General features: G+C 34.9%; 1 protein-coding gene across 1 annotated transcript in view; it reads right to left on the reverse strand.

The window, feature by feature from the left end:
- Positions 1-2570: 2570 nt before the first annotated feature.
- Positions 2571-16460, reverse strand: part of LOC145669120 (pancreatic triacylglycerol lipase-like) — a 57190-nt gene continuing 43300 nt past the window's right edge. The window contains exon 6 of the mRNA XM_081737461.1: positions 2571-3049. Coding sequence (XP_081593587.1) covers positions 2908-3049 — 142 coding nt within the window. The 3' untranslated portion in view covers positions 2571-2907. The remainder of the gene's footprint in view (positions 3050-16460) is intronic.

Here is a 16460-nt window from a genome sequence, read left to right on the forward strand (position 1 = left end):
ACATAAAAGGGTTGTGTGAAACTTTTATTTGGTTTCTCATCTTTGAACTATTTTAGTCGAAACGGAAGCGTGAGCAGTAGGCTGACTTCACATACTATCTGAAGCGTCGACAATCCACAAAAGGCACTCCTCGGATAAAGGTTTCTTCGATTATGACAAACCCGACTAATGCTGAATGTGTCCTCTTATGGGACAATCCAGATCCAATTTGAATAGTACCCGTCTATGATTTATTCCAACTTGGTATTAACTTTGTCGATAAATCATATAGAAATTCTGGAAATTGGGCGTATGTTGAGAACTGTTGCTTGTGTTATATCTTCTGTTGCATAAGCATGAAATCTTCAGTATATACAAACAAAACCATCAGGTTGGAAATTACCTTACTATCTAATGTGTCGTTCACAGATCTACTGAGAAGTTCCAAGCGACGTTAAATTACAGACCAATACGAAACCACCTTAAACATTCGAATAGCTAATTAAATAAAGGAGTAATATGTTTATCCAATCTATTCATTTATTGTACTTCAACAGAGATAAGTATTTCCAATTACAGAAGGTATATAAATAATGTATAATGCAATATAAATAGTTCATATTAATATATGAAGTATTTATGTTCATATTCATAATATAATATTCATATTATTATACACAAGAGTGATGTAAGCACATTGACAAAAATAGTTACATGCAGGGATAAAAGTGGATCTGAAAAGGTAGGGGGATAGTAGGTAGCGGCATGATGTCACGACGTCCCCCTGTCTATCTTTGCCCATTGTAATTTTTTGGAACCTGGGGGGGGCGCCGTACATATTTTTCCGAGGTGGGAAGACGGCGTTTCCCCGCGTTCCCTTTCACTTTTACCCCTGGTTACACAACAAGACAAATATGATTATCGTAAAAGTACAAGCGCATTAATTGTTAACTACACATATAAGAAAAAGCACCATTATTGAGTCAGATATTCTGTAGAAAGATATATAATGCTACATCCAGAGCTTTGCTTAGTACTAAAATGCTATTAAACTTACTACTCATTCTAAGTAATGATGAGCCTTTACACTTTTCATTTTTGGAAATATCTAAGGTCAACAATTGTCGAGTACGTAGATAGCTTGCTATAGTATTGAGTTCAATTTTTTCTATTATTGACATGAGCATTTATAGTTTTATAAAGCCATGATTTCACAAAGTAACAACTAAATTTATCTACAAGGGCCTTGACTCTTTGTTTCTTACAGAAAAATGGGGGATTCTTTCAGAAGAATCTCCCCTGGTTATAAAACAGAGATATCTTAGAATCTCTTTTGCATAATTTTCGCTTTTTCCTAAAGTTTTGCAATACGTAGTCCAAACAACTCATGAGTGCTTTAGTTTGCTTTGAACTCGGGTATTATGTAACATTCAAATAGCTACAGCATCATTCAAATTTCTGGTATTACTGTAATAAACACAGGTGCCTATAGGCACTGAGAGATACTCCAGTAATATGGCATACAAATAATAAAAAGTGTGTGCATAATTTCTACTCCTTAATCTTTAAATGTGGTAGTTTCTTCCATTTTCCATCACCAAAGTGTACAAATAAACCCAAAAATGAAATTTGAAACCATCTGGTATAAAAATCTATCTCATATATGGACCAAAGCTTCTTGAAAAAGTTACTTCGTATGATTGACTTGTTAGCAATTTCTTTTATGTGGCAGATGCTGAGTGAAGAATGTGTTAACACTTCTCGCTTGATTGACTTGATATACGATAGCTGATGTGTATTATCTTACTAACTACATTAGTTATAATTCAGTTAGCGGATCTACTAGATATAAACTCTATCTAATATAGGTTCCAAGATTTCGTCTTTGAAAAAAATACAACTCGTAACTATTTTCATATAACTATGTTTCAACAATAAACTGTATTATATTTCATCGGTTGTTATTTATCAACAATACATATTAGAAGTAAACTTTGTTAGTATTAAATTTTCTAAGTATCTTGGACAAAAATATGAAGTTAAATCTACATAGGTTAAAAGATCTATAGAGACACGTAACAAGAAGCAAAAACTAACTACTACTAATATTTGACCAATTTTTGTATATTGAATATTACTAACAGATACTTAAAAGATGTTATTAGTGATAGTTGGTTTAAATTCGTAATAACTACTTATTTTCTCTTATATCAAGTTATTCATTTTATTTTCTAGGCATTAGAAATTACACCATACAATCGGAAAATTAGTTAATAAGTTCCCTCATCTTGTGAGAGCTGCATGGGACCCATGGAAGTTCTTGTAAGCCAGGCAGCTTCTGATCAGAGCATTGTCTCCTATTCTACGCTTGAGTTCAATATCTCTCAGCTTAAATAGTTCTTTGATTGCCCAAGTTCTTCCGCAGGATTTTCAAACTAAAGAGCAAGGTATATTTATTTCCGTTATTTATAATAACTATAGCGTCGTCAGAAATTCAGCTCAGTGTTTTTATTATTATTATTATTATTATTATTATTATTATTAGATATAATAATTTCTTTGAAAAATAGTACTTTTTCTATAGTCCAGACCATGATTGTAATAAATTCTCCTCGCAGATTAGTTTTGTAGATGGAACTCAAAATCAGACCATGTTAGGGTGTGTGTAAAGCATAAGAGACTCCTACTTTTAAAAAACCGAGGTAATTTGCTTTCACGTTTTATTCGTTAATTTATTTACAGGCGAAGTTTCGTTTCCTAGGTGCCGTACTGTGTATATTCAACTGTAGTGCTTATTCAGGGTTTTATTATACCAATACTCTGTACTTATTGAATCGCTCAACACTGTTGCATAATTTTTTTTGTACAGAAAGTCGCAGAATGGAGAACAAATATTGTTCAGATCTAGGCGTTAGATTTTGAAAATAGTTAGATTGTGTTGGGCATTGTACCACTCAATATTGGCGGAAGAACTGTGTTTGGACGTTGATAACATGCATCTGCAAAAAACGTTGCCAATCGTTTCACTTTAACTTCCCCCTTTCTTCCACAAAAAGCGACAGTTTTCACTCTGAAATAGAAACAAAGAACTTCATTACATTGTTGTATCATTTAATCATAAGCATAATGAGAAGAAGAAATTTATAGTTTAATTTAAAGTATAGATAGACATGTTTACAGCACGCGGATAAGTATATCTATATCTATATCTATATCTATCTATCTATCTATCTATCTATCTATCTATCTATCTATATATATATATATATATATATATATATATATATATATATATATATATATATGGATATATCCATAAAACACCAATATCTTAAAATTACATAGGAGAGATATTGGGAAGTTTGTTTTCCAGTGTTTTAATACATTAATATTTATAAATATTTTATTTCAGCTTGCCTAAAAGCAAGAATTGTATATGTAAATTCCTTATAATCCTTTGAAAAATCCATACAAATGTAATTTCATTGAATATAAGATAACGGATACACATTAGGCTCAGGGACGATTTTGAGAGTATGTTACACGTATGGTTACCATCTTGTTTCCGTCACCTTGAATTCGAAACTTTTACTATGAACAGTAGGTGAGTAGAGAATGAATTTTCTCGAAATGCCAAGTATGAATTTGTATTTTGTGTAACTTAATTTGGCGAAAAGTAATTAGGAGCTGAAAATTATAATTACCTGTTTTTTGCATTTGTGAAAGCATGCCGTTAACTCGTGAGGATTATATCCAGATAATCGAAGGACGGGATGAAAGAAGTCCCCTGCAGTGGCTGTGTATTTCAAGCATAATCATCTACAATGGAGCCCTAGAACGTTACACTATCACAGTTATTATCCAAATTTGAGGGGTCGGGCATTGATATGAACAGCAGCTGACAAAGGAACAACTACGACAGTACAGGCCTTCTTCTAGATGTCACTCCAGCGGAGCATATGGCGTTCAGTAATGCACAAGGAGTTGAATCATAGTTCAGTGCACAGGGTGTTGGACAAGTACCCACATGCGCAAAAAAATGCGCGTATACTGTAAGTCACGATTTTTCACATTTATTCCATTTTTCTTACGTTTATGAGTAAACTTCAGTTATTAGTATGAGGAGATAATAGGAAGTTATCCATCTAAGGAGATATTTCCAAAAAATGTAGTAAAATATTAAACAAATAAGCAAAAACAAAATTCCGCTCTGTTTTGTTTATACTGGCAATCATGCTTACGAGGGATTTTTCAGTAGCGGAGCGCGATTGCGAAGCGAAATTGACAATAGGCAGTGAACGAGCTGGTGGAAGGAACTGGAAAGTGGAGTAAAATATTGAATTTATTGGTTCAAATCTAATGTTTAAACCAATGTGGTTTGCCAAATAAAAATTAGCTTCCGTAACTAAGATGTCGTACGAAAATAGAGAATTAAACAGAAAACTCTTATCGTAAAGTTCGAAGCGATACGCACCATTGTTATGAGCATTATTTGTTAAGAAAAAGAGAGCAAACAAAACGTTGTCTCTGTGGTTAGGTGGATAGAGTGGCGGACTAGCAGTTATTTTAATATTTTACACCAGATCGAATCCCATCCCATCCCACATTTTTTTACAAAACTTTATAGGAAGTGTATAATTTCGATGTTAATAAGAAACGAAACAATATAATAAGGAAATAACTTATTGATAGTATCCTTTAATCGTATTTATTCAGTATTAGAGTACGTGTACTATTGGAAGCAGTGGTTGTTTTCAGTTTATGGTCTTGTATGTTACACATCCCCTGCCCGTTCTTGAACAGCAGAAAACTCACTTCGGATTTGTGTGTCAGGAACAGGAAAAGAACATACGCGAATTTGAGTCTTTCCAGTCTTACCCCTTGTTACATCGAATGTTAGAATAGCTTGTTGCCATGAAAGAAAAGGAAGAAAGGAAAAAGCTGATGTCAAATTATCATTTGTGTGTGTGCTTGTGTTTTTTCTTTTTAGAGTATTAACTTTCTCCCTCTCTTTTTTTCATATCCATAAGTGCAAGAAATGCAATCATAAGTCTACGTAAGGAATAAATAATGCTTTCGTTGTACGAAAGTAAATAATACAGATCTATGTATGGGGAACACGAATATTTTCAAAAGATAACATGAATATCAACGAAAATCATACAATATTTATACATTATATAGTAGCGTGAAAAATTGATATTAAAATGATATAGCAAACAGGCATAAGCTTTTTTTCTAGCATGGCAACACATTGAACGTAGCTCATTAAATTTTGGGGATTACAAATTATCACCTTATGTGTCGTTGGATTCCTATTCATTTTCACGGTCGAGCGACGAAAGAAGAAATTGTAGTGATGGTGATAAAAATAGAATCCGAGATTTCAATGAATTCAAATTTCACGCCCCAACATATCGAAAAAGTGATTTTGATATCTGTCCATCTGTTCGTCTGTCGGTTCGTTACGCTTTTACATGCATTCAAATAGAGGCCATACTGTTCGACGTATCTGGACCGAATTCTAGACATGAAGTTTTTATAACACTATCGTTTCAAATTCTATATCCTCCGACACCTAAAAATAAGGGTAGTTTACTGAAGGTTGAAATATTAAAATAATTAAATTGTCTCAAAAATAGCTGTGAAGATTTTGAATATTTTTAACAAATAAATATTTTATTAATAACCTTTCACCGTACTATGAATCATTGCTCTGAAAAAATGCATAAGGTGTAATTTATTGTATGGGATGCACTTTTTCGAACAATTTTCTCAATCACATCAAAATAGCCTAACTATATGACACGACTCTTTCGTCATGTAAACATTCAGAAGGGGTAGTTTACTCTTAGTTTACTCTTCTCTGACGATTTTCCCATTAACGCCTGACGCTATTTTGTTCAAATTTCATAAATAAATGTTACATAAATCACTTAACGATATGGTATAATTCCATCTTCTTAACAAGCTAAAAGTGGTATATTACTTTTCGGAGCAAGTTTTACCCTACGATTTTGTCGGAAACGACTCAGGCAATTTTGTTCGTATTTCAAAAATAGCATAACTCATTTGTCCTGAAAAGATATACAAGGGATATTTTATTCTTGGGGATGACTTTTTTGACGATTTTCTCAGGAAGTTCTCAGACGCTTTCGCTCATAATTCACATACAATTATTTCCTTAATAATTCTAATATATGACATAAGTTATTTCTAACAGAAATATGATCAGTGGGTACTTTACTTTTAGACGTAAGTTGCTTCGAACAAAGTTTTTCAAAACACATTATTTTATTCGCATTTCCCAAATAAATGTTTCAGTAATAGCTGCAGTCTAACACGAGCCGTTTAAGAAATTCGAGAGAGAAAATTCATTGCGTTTCATCGGTACTCATTCTTAAATATATTTTTAAATATTACACCTAATCACAATTTTCCTAACAAAATCAAAATTTCTTTTTAAGTGTGTCTTGTTGTGGCCAAATGCTTCAAGTGCATTGGTTCTGGATTTGATTCCCACCGGTGAGAGGTAGTGTCTTTTTATCCAACGTTAAGGTATAGGTAATACGTAGGTGCAAAGAGAAAAGTATTTAAGTAAGCCTAACCAAGCTAATGAATAATACAGAGAAATAACACAATATTACGAAATTAGAGAAGAAACGTTGTTAATATTAGATATTTGCGTGTGAAATGTCCAACCGATGACTGTCAACTCCAAAAGCAAGAAAGTGAAAGATAAACATACCAGGTTAATCAGTGGTCTCTAGGTAAAGCTATCCTACTAGAAAGTGATTGAGATACCAAAAAATGAAATCGCTGTGAGACATGTTAGGAGAATACAGTGGGTGAGAGAGTTTAATACTGCAACTCATGAATAGTCTGCACCTTCGTTGAGTATTGAAGTGCGTAGGCCTATATAGGTCTGCATTGAATGAGCATTAATACACAATATCTGTTGAACATTACGGGGGGCTTGCAGACAGGTTTGCAGTGCATTTTACGAGGTTCGATATTGTAATGATCCCAGCGAACTCTTGAGCCTTCCCCACTCTACAATATATGTTAAATTCGTGTTTAATTCAAACTCTATTTGTTGAAATTTAACACTGTTAACCGTTATCAACTGCGCACTACGGGCAACAATCCGCCAGTAATTCTTTATTTTTGCCTTTTGCTTTAGTACCATAAATGTCTTTGTTCATAAATTTCTTTGTCTATGGTTTTGCATATACGTGGGCATTAAATTTTGACTTCTACGCCATATGCATCCAATTGCAAACACACGTATAGAACGAGCACAATAAACTTGGAAACTTCGTGTATGGAAAATCATACACGAGGCGCTGCACGGGAGGGCCGTGTGCATACATATGGCAGTCAACTTCCTAAGAAATTTATAATAATAATAATAATAATAATAATAATAATAATAATAATAATAATAATAATAATAATAATAATAATAATAATAATAAACAGAAAACGAAACAGTTATTTACATAATTTATTTATTTAAGCATGTAAGTGCGAGGGCATGTAAATTATTTCTCTCTTTCCCTCTCTCTCTTTGAAGGCAACAACCCTTAGGGTGCCAAGACGTAGAAAAGGACTTGTGGCACTCACGACTAGAGGGTGATGTGTGGTTGGCACATCGGGTTCCTTTGTTGTTAGTCCCAGCTTTCTAGAGCAGATGCAGTTATTCCCGGTAGAAAATACAGGAAAATATACCTTTCTAATACTATTAAAGTAAATAATTACACTCATTGCCTCAATGTGATTCTTGTTTGTTTAACTGTATACAGACAGCTGACCCGAGGAAGAATCGTTGATAATAATAAATAAAAAAAAACTCGACAAATATTCTTGTAAATAATAGGTAAAAGTTTTCGTCACACTGTTCATTTTGCTGGGAGAAAACGGGAGAACCCCGAGAAAACCAATGGACATGTTTGTCCACCACAAAATTCACTTGGCGCGAGCTGGGGTTGAACCAAGCATTCCATGCACCAAAGGTGAACGCTTTATCACTGAGCCACCGCGGCTTCTCTGAAATTGTTTACAGGAGAGAGTGACTACTTTATGAAAACTTGATATCGAAAACATTTGTTTAAAAATACCAGCTTTTGTGAAATATTGCTTAACATTCAGGAAAACATATGTAAATAATAATACTAATAATACTAATACTAATACTACTACTACTACTACTACTACTACTACTACTACTACTACTACTACTAATAATAATAATAATAATAATAATAATAATAATAATAATAATAATATTCTTAAATTAAAAACTCTGTGGACCTAGTGCATTGGCGCAATTTCACGAATTAAAAACAATTTGTTTACTTCTCATGTAAGTGTAGAAGGACTTAATCCCTGTTACTTTCAATATACGAAGAAAGTGTCCAAGTGTCAAATGGTATGCTACATGAAATGCTCTATGCAACATAATGTAGTATAGAGTCATCATTTCCAGTTTGTTTAAAGAACAGTTTTGTTTTAGCAAGAAAGGAAGAAAATAGAAAATGCTCATTTTTAACCTAATAGAAAGTTTGTAGATTTAAGGGAAAATGCACAGAGTTGTTGGATATTAAATGTAGTTCAGATTAATGGAGTAAGACACCGTAAATAATTTATTGTTTGAAATATACGGGAGTGACCAAGCCATTACTTATGAAAATATCGAAAAAGATACGTTAATGGTGTTAGTTGCAAACTGTTGTAGAAATGAAAAATTTAAGGAAATCTCTAAAACTCTGAAATCACAGATCCAAATTGACTGACTGTTAAGTAAAACTGCTAAATCTGTCTAAAGCGAAAAAAAAAAAAAAGTATTAATGACCTGTGTTACAATTTCAGACATCATTCTCATATCAAAACTACGATAGAAGTAAATTATGAATAAAGGTGAATTTACAGTTCTGGAAAACCAACAAATGATTTTGCTAGATGTAAATTTTGGGAAAACGTTTTTTATAAGGCTTTAGATTTATTTAATGGTTTGTTTGTTTATTAGCTTCCCCATGTCGTAAACGTCACCAACACCTAGTGGCCCACTTGCTGGTAAATGGCGATCGTCGATGTAGCGACGCGTCGAGGGATTGTCGCTAGTGTGCCACTAGTGGCAGGGATTCCTCGAGTCGAAGCAGATATCTAGAATCGGGGATATTGAAGTTACCACCGTGTAACAGCGAGTACTTCACTTTGATCCGCGCTCCTTTGATTTGTCACGTAGAATCGCAAAGGGACGAACACGAACTATCGCTAGTCATGTGCATGCGGTTATTATTTTATATTACTTTTCCCTGACGAATTGTTATTATAAGGACAATACTTGAGCTCCGGGGGTTAAGAGTAACTCACTTACATCATGAAGTGAAAAATCTTGAGATGGGTGCGTATAATTGTATGAATTTAGATGGCAACTGTCACCGATCACTAGCAAGTGAATATGGGAGAACTATGAAAAAAGTAAATAGACACTTGCCATTTTGTTATAAAATTACATGACGAGTGCATTTGATCTGATCCCAAACAGTTATCGTCAAATATACACGGTTAAAGGAGCACTCTGATTAGAAATGTTAAAACGACTTCAACCATTTATTACTGTACAAGCTGTGTCTTTATAATCGCCTCTGTGGCGAATTCGGAAGAACACGCGACTAGTAACCGCGGGTTGGAAGTTCGCGCCCAGCTCAGGGCACGTTTTTTACTTTTTTAGAAAGTGTTTTTAGACTCACCTTAATGCAAACACATCACGCATATAGGCTATTTAACGTATTTTAGGGGAATAATTATGTGCTTCGTTGGCGTGCCGTCGTTTTTCTGCCGCTCGTGGTATAATTTTCAAAACGGAAGTGGGACCACTGCCGATCATCGCTGCGGAACCGCCAAGTTTTGGGGATATGTTGCTAGTTGCCAATCGGTGGTCCACCGACGCTTACAGCATGGGGTTGTCCCCTCACAAGTGAGGGAGATTGTAATCGACCAAGAGTGTTTTGGAACAATGTGGAACATCTTCCATCTTCGACTTCTGAATAATCCGTTTAGGATCAAGTCGAATGAAGGCTGCCACAAGGGAAGGTAGAACAAATGAGGCAATCATTAAAAGCACTACGCTCGAGAGCCTCCGTCTCATTCAAGACTTAAACTCTTCAGGAAAATTAACAAGTTTATTACTTGTAGTTCATTCTTTGAGTGAAAGTATTTTGCAATAAACCATCGTTTTGTAAGATATTTTTACGATTGTATACTACTAATTTCGAAACTTGTACTCACAACATAATTTCCCATCACAGATTTGAAAAAATCAAAGTTCGAACAAAGAAAGATCTCCGATCCACATGTCTCTACATGTTTGATATGAAAATCTGATCTTCATTATTGACCCTTAATTTATTTTAGTCCTAGGCAACGTGAATCGACGGGATGGCGAAGTGAAAACATTCATTTAGATGGTTAATTCCTGTTGTTATTTCACGAAACACAACAGATCTTAAGGGAAAAACAAACAATTTTGCTAAGCAGGGGGAGGGAGTAAATCATCTGCTTATGTTTGCTTAACTACGAAGAAGGCAAGGGCGCCGATCCTGGGGGGCCGGAGGGGTGGACCCCCAAAGCTCATGTGGGCCCTCTTTGTATTTGTGAATATACAATATTTGGCATAATTTGAGTGCAATTTGCCTTAAAATCCTCATATATATATATATATATATATATATATATATATATATATATATATATATCTTCTACATTTGAATGGGTCCCCAAACTTACAGAGAAATCGGTGCCCTCGGAAGGTCTAGTAAAATGTAATACTTGAACAGCTCTATCTAATGGAGGAAAGTAAATTAGTATTCAACACTTCTTTCAATTTTAAGCATTTCAAAGATTCTCGTAATTTAGTAGCGTCCCGGATTTTCATTATTGAAATATGGGAACACTATCTATACCTTAGCTTGGGAATCGGTTTCGGACCATGCACTTAAGCCGCTTTGCCACAAGAGGCACATAGGAGTTTTTCTTTCGATTTCCTTAGGAATATTGCGAATGGTATGACTTTTAAAACTATGTTTTAAAAAGAATACACAGCGACACAATAACATGATAATCTGATACCTACGAAATATATTGAATTGTTTTTAATTTGTTCTCACGCTACCTAAACAGTACTTATGCTTTTTTTATTCCAGCCTTTTAATATAAGCATTTCACACTATTGTCTCTTCTAGGACGATACAATTCTAGTTCATGTATGTGCTAGCTTTGGAAATACAGTAGAGTTTCGCTTATCCGACATAAACAGGCAGGCAGAACGCCGGATAATATAGATGTGTTAAGAAAAGACCTATTAAAAGTATAACTTATGATATAATTTTACATATTATACATTTAATAATCATGTTTTATAACAAATAAATGCATTGCACTGAATCAGCGACGTATCCAGCGTGAGGGCCTGAGGGTTGTTCCCCTCCGAAACTCAAGCAATTTTTAATAAACTTGCTTTTATCCTTTTGAGGTTCTTTTATATTAGTTTACTTGGAGGCCATTATACCAGGTGGAATTAAAGAAGAGTTTTAAATAGGATTAACATTTCGTTTCCGTTCTGTTTTTAACTTTAATATATTAGAACGATACACTCAATGTCTTCTTGCTATTTTTATTATGTGATATACGAAGCACACAGTTTTCTTTAGTTACATTTCTCTCGAAAATAGGTTTCATTTTGTTTGTGCTATAATGCAGTTTCCAAAGTAAACCGGTTTACAAATGAAAATTAGGAAAAACTTTAAGAGAAATACAGAACTGTTGCATTATTATTATTATTATTATTATTATTATTATTATTATTATTATTATTATTATTATTATTATTATTATTAATAATAATAATAATAATAATAATAATAATAATAATAATAATAATAATAATAATAATAATAATAATAATATTGATATTGATATTTTTAAAACATTAGAATTACGTGCTTACGAGGATTCGTGTTGGGCCCCCTCCGAATAGAAAACCTGGATACGTGTCTGTACTGAAGGATAGACATATGAGTCAAGGTGTAGACGGGCGCGCTAGGCGATAGACTCCAGAGCATGAAAAATAAATTAACACCACAACTTGCAGTTCTTCTTGCCGATTGGCGCTATCTGTAATTATATGTCGGATCATACGGTATGTGGAACAAAGGAAGTTCGGATAAGCGAAACCATGGTGTATTGGTGTTTCACGCACCTAAACCTGTAAAATGTTTGTATAAACAATTATCTTTCACTCCATAGCTAAATTTTGGGTATGATCACACACCTTGCCTAGAAAAATATTTTTAGCTAAAAGCTAAAGAGGAGCCAACTTCAATAATTTACTTCTTTTTTAAAAAAAAATAATGGCAAACCAATCAATTTCATCACGATAAAACACGTTTGGTACTAAAATGTCTTTTTTCTGTCCGTATATATCCTTTACACTTTGTTGAAGACAAATTTATTCTTTCCAAGAAAACAGGATGAGAGAAGGTATACAATAGCATGAAATGAAAACAATAGCTATTGCAATAAGTTATGTCCTTATTATATTGCTACGGTTCTAATTAACATGATAATTATAATGTTTTGTAAAAAAAAGAATGGGATGGGATTCGATCTAGTGTTAAAATAGTATAAGAACTACTAATCCACCACGCTATCCACTTTTTAGGGGGGGTATAGAGATAATTTGCATGATAAGTATACAATTTCTTCACAGTCATATCTTTAATAGCTGTGTGACAGATAAGAGCATTCGAAATGTCTAGAATGATGGTGCGCAGGTAATGGTAAGATTGGGACCAGTTCAGAATAGAAACAGGTGAACTGAGAGGACCAGCTCAGGAGAGTAATCCTCCCGGAAGTAGGAACGAAAAACACAATTGTGATTGGTAGGCGTTATCCATTTCTTGCTACATTGCTCTCAAATAGCAGAAACCAAACGATTGTGGTTGTCGGTCTTCGTGGCCGAGTGGGCTAGCGCTCGGTTCAAACCCGGCCCGAGGAAAGTTTTTTTTTACATTTTTATAACACTTTTTAAATTAAAATAACATGAAAATAATTACTTACTTTTGTGCTGATTGTGCAGATAAGTAGCAGTAGTAGTATTAGGAACGGGTTAGAAGCCCCGCAGGGCTCGTTTTGTTCCCCTTGTACTCCATGATATAGGGCTCGTTTTGTCCCCTTGTACTCAATGATATAAATTTTGTGACCAACTTAAAACAACTGGCTAGGACAGCGCGTAAAACAGCTGGCTAGAGTAGCGCGCGGGAAAACGTACTTCCGGGAGCATTGCTCTCCCGAGCGGGTCGTCAACTGAGAGGCTCGTGTCGAACCAACGCATTATATGGCACGCGGAGAAGGACTCAGAAAAGGAAGTTAAGAGCTGACACGTGTGGGGTAGTAGCAGACAACGACCTTGAAGAGCCATGTCTTTAATACCTAACCCTCCTACTTGCTTGTTCGTACAGACCGTTCGTCGATGTACACGCAGTGTCAAGTGATACCACAAAAAGGCAAACAGATGGTTGTTAAGTGTGTTGGAGTCTGAGACAGAAAGCTGAAAATTCTGCATTATATAGTACAATAAACTGAAGGCAAACATATTTAAGAAGGTCGCTCGCTCATGTAATGTAAGATTGCAAGCTTTGGGTTTATAAAGCAAGTTAATGACCTTAGGAACAGCCACTCCATATATTGCCTGGATAGATGTTTTTATATTGGTATGCCAAGTAATGCCGAGAATTTTATGAGTGTTAACTACAGGGAAGGGGCAGACAAAAGGGCAAGAAGACATATCATTCAAAACAAGAAATTTGGTTTTCCTACGATGTAATTCCACACCAAACAGTTGACTAAATATCTGAAGATTATTAAGAATAGTATCTAAATCGCGCTGGGAGCGAAAGAAAAAGCAAATATCATCTATGAAACCCTGAAGTTTAATAGTAGACGAGGGAACACACAATCCCGTCATTTCATTCCGGATCCTTTGCAGAACCGTCATAACGACAATGCTATATAGCATGAGGGACAAGGGGCATCCCTGAATAAGCCCCCGGTTAATGAGAAAGACCCGCGTTAAGGCTCCGTTCAGTTTAATTTGGGCAGTACGATAGGTGCATAACGTCTTAAGCATATTTAAATAGACTGGCCCGAAATGAATCCTCTCAAGAACTGTGAAAAAAATACTGATGGCTTAGTTTATCGAAGGCCTGAGAAAAATCAGTACTCAAAAGCGCAGCATTTAATTTCGGACGACTTTCAAAATAAGTGATCGTGCTCCTAATATTCAATAAAGCCAGATATGTAGGATGCTGCTGATCGTGACCAAATTGTTCCGGTAACAGAATGGAACTTAAAGTGTTGCGTAACCGAGCTGCTAGAACTTTTGCGAGAAGTTTATAATCACAACATGCGAGACTGATAGGTCTAAAAGAGTGATGCGCGTGCTCTTGGGCTGCTTAGGAACGATCACTATAATACTGTGCGTAAATGTTTAACGACTTGTAAATTAGATCGAAAGGCATTAAAAAGTTTAGTAAAAAAATGAATGCAAAGATCTGGGAATATCTGGTAAAATTCGTAAAGTAGGGAGTCGATGCCAGTACATTTATTCTTTTTAGCCTCGTGGAGGGCATGCTGAATTTCTGCTTCAGTAAAGGAAGCATCAAGCTCTGCTTGAAGTTCAACTGGGAGAGGGTTCAAAGTGTCGAAAACACCGTCATTACTTGCTGGAACATCATGGTTGCGATATAAATAGGCAAAATAGCGCACAAAGTATGGAATAATATTAGTTCCTTCACATAAAACACCTTCATCATCGAGTATATTATGAATAATCTGTTGCATGCTTCTGCGACGTTCGGCACTGATATGTACAAGACTCGGAGGCTTTGTGGGATACTTTACTGTGGACAGTAAGACCATAAAGTCTTTTGCGGTGTAATGTCAACAGGAAAGCTTTTACCTGTTTAATTTGTGGAAGTACAGATTCACCGTTAAGGAATGCCTTATGATAGTCGCGTAGAAGCTGAGAATAGTAATTATATTGTTCATGGAATCGCTGTAACCGTTCTCTACTGTATTCTTTACAGATTTGTTTCAAAGCTGGTTTGCCCCATTGTTCCCACCATTGGATAATATTGTTCCGTCGCAAAAGTTGCTGATTAATTTCTCCAGCGTTGGCGTAGCAACTGTAGGAATTCTGGCTCAGAAAGGATGCCGGTATTTAAGTGCCATAAGCTAATATGTTTCAGAAGCTTTTGAAGCGGTAACTGGATAGTCATAACAAGCTCCACGTGATCCGAAAAACAAACTGGAATCCTTTCCACAGATTGCACATGTGGAAGTAATGACCGTGGGATATAAAAAGAATCGAGGTGTGAAGATCCAGTGGCGTATAAAAACGTGTGTCCAGGATTGTGGGGACGAAAATGACGCCTCAATTGCAGAAAGGAGCCTATACCTACCTATTACCGTTTGCATTCTACAGCTATTAAGATTGAAACCGGAAATAGTTTATTTCTACCAATTCCGGTTTGAGTAGACGGTTAACGAAATATATGGATCATATTATTGCTATAGTGAATGCAATGCGAAAAAAAAAAACACTTCTAGATATCTTTTACCGCATTTGCTCTGACACCTGTCAACAGACGGAACGACACAAACCAGGTTGAAAGAGGTTAACAATGATTAAACAACATTTAACAAATGGTACCAAACAATCTTAAACAAGTATTACCATTCAAGAAATTAAGAAAACAATAACATGTATCTTATTTAGGCAATCGTCGGATTTTAGAAAGTGAGAAAAACGGGTAAAGAGAAAATAACATTTGTGTTAGAAAACTACAATTTAATTATAACATCAGGATTCATTCCAGTGATTTGGAGACAGAATAAGGCTGTACTTATTTTGAAAACTGGGATAGAATTAACTAAAGAAATTAATTAGCGTTCTTTATTCATCTCCTGTTTGTAACGTAAATTTTGAGAGAACTATATGTTGCTCAGAGAGATTTAATACTTGCTAATTTGACCCTGTTCAATTGTTTGATGATTGGCACTACATTGAAACTGGGTAAAACTGTCAAACCTGTTTACGGTTGTTCTTTTGGCATCTCTAGGAAATTCAACATTGTTCCATATCTAGTAATAATAGATGCCTTGAGATGTACAGAGATTTCAGTAAATCACAATAAGCATAGCTTATAGCTTATAAAAAAATAAACTTAATTCAGTAATGTTAACTTTAATATTCAGATCAAACGTGGTAAAAGACATGCCAACCCATTAAGTCTGTTGTTACTCAATTCGGAGTTGGATAATATGATGCGGTAGGCGGATGTAAAACAGACGGGTTTTAGTTTGCAGATAGTTTCGATCCCCCTGCTTGGTTATGTCGACTAGTATATGAACGTGTA

This window comes from Thermobia domestica, chromosome 13, assembly GCF_964235325.1.
Source record: "Thermobia domestica chromosome 13, izTheDome1.hap1.1, whole genome shotgun sequence".
NCBI lineage: Eukaryota > Metazoa > Arthropoda > Insecta > Zygentoma > Lepismatidae > Thermobia > Thermobia domestica.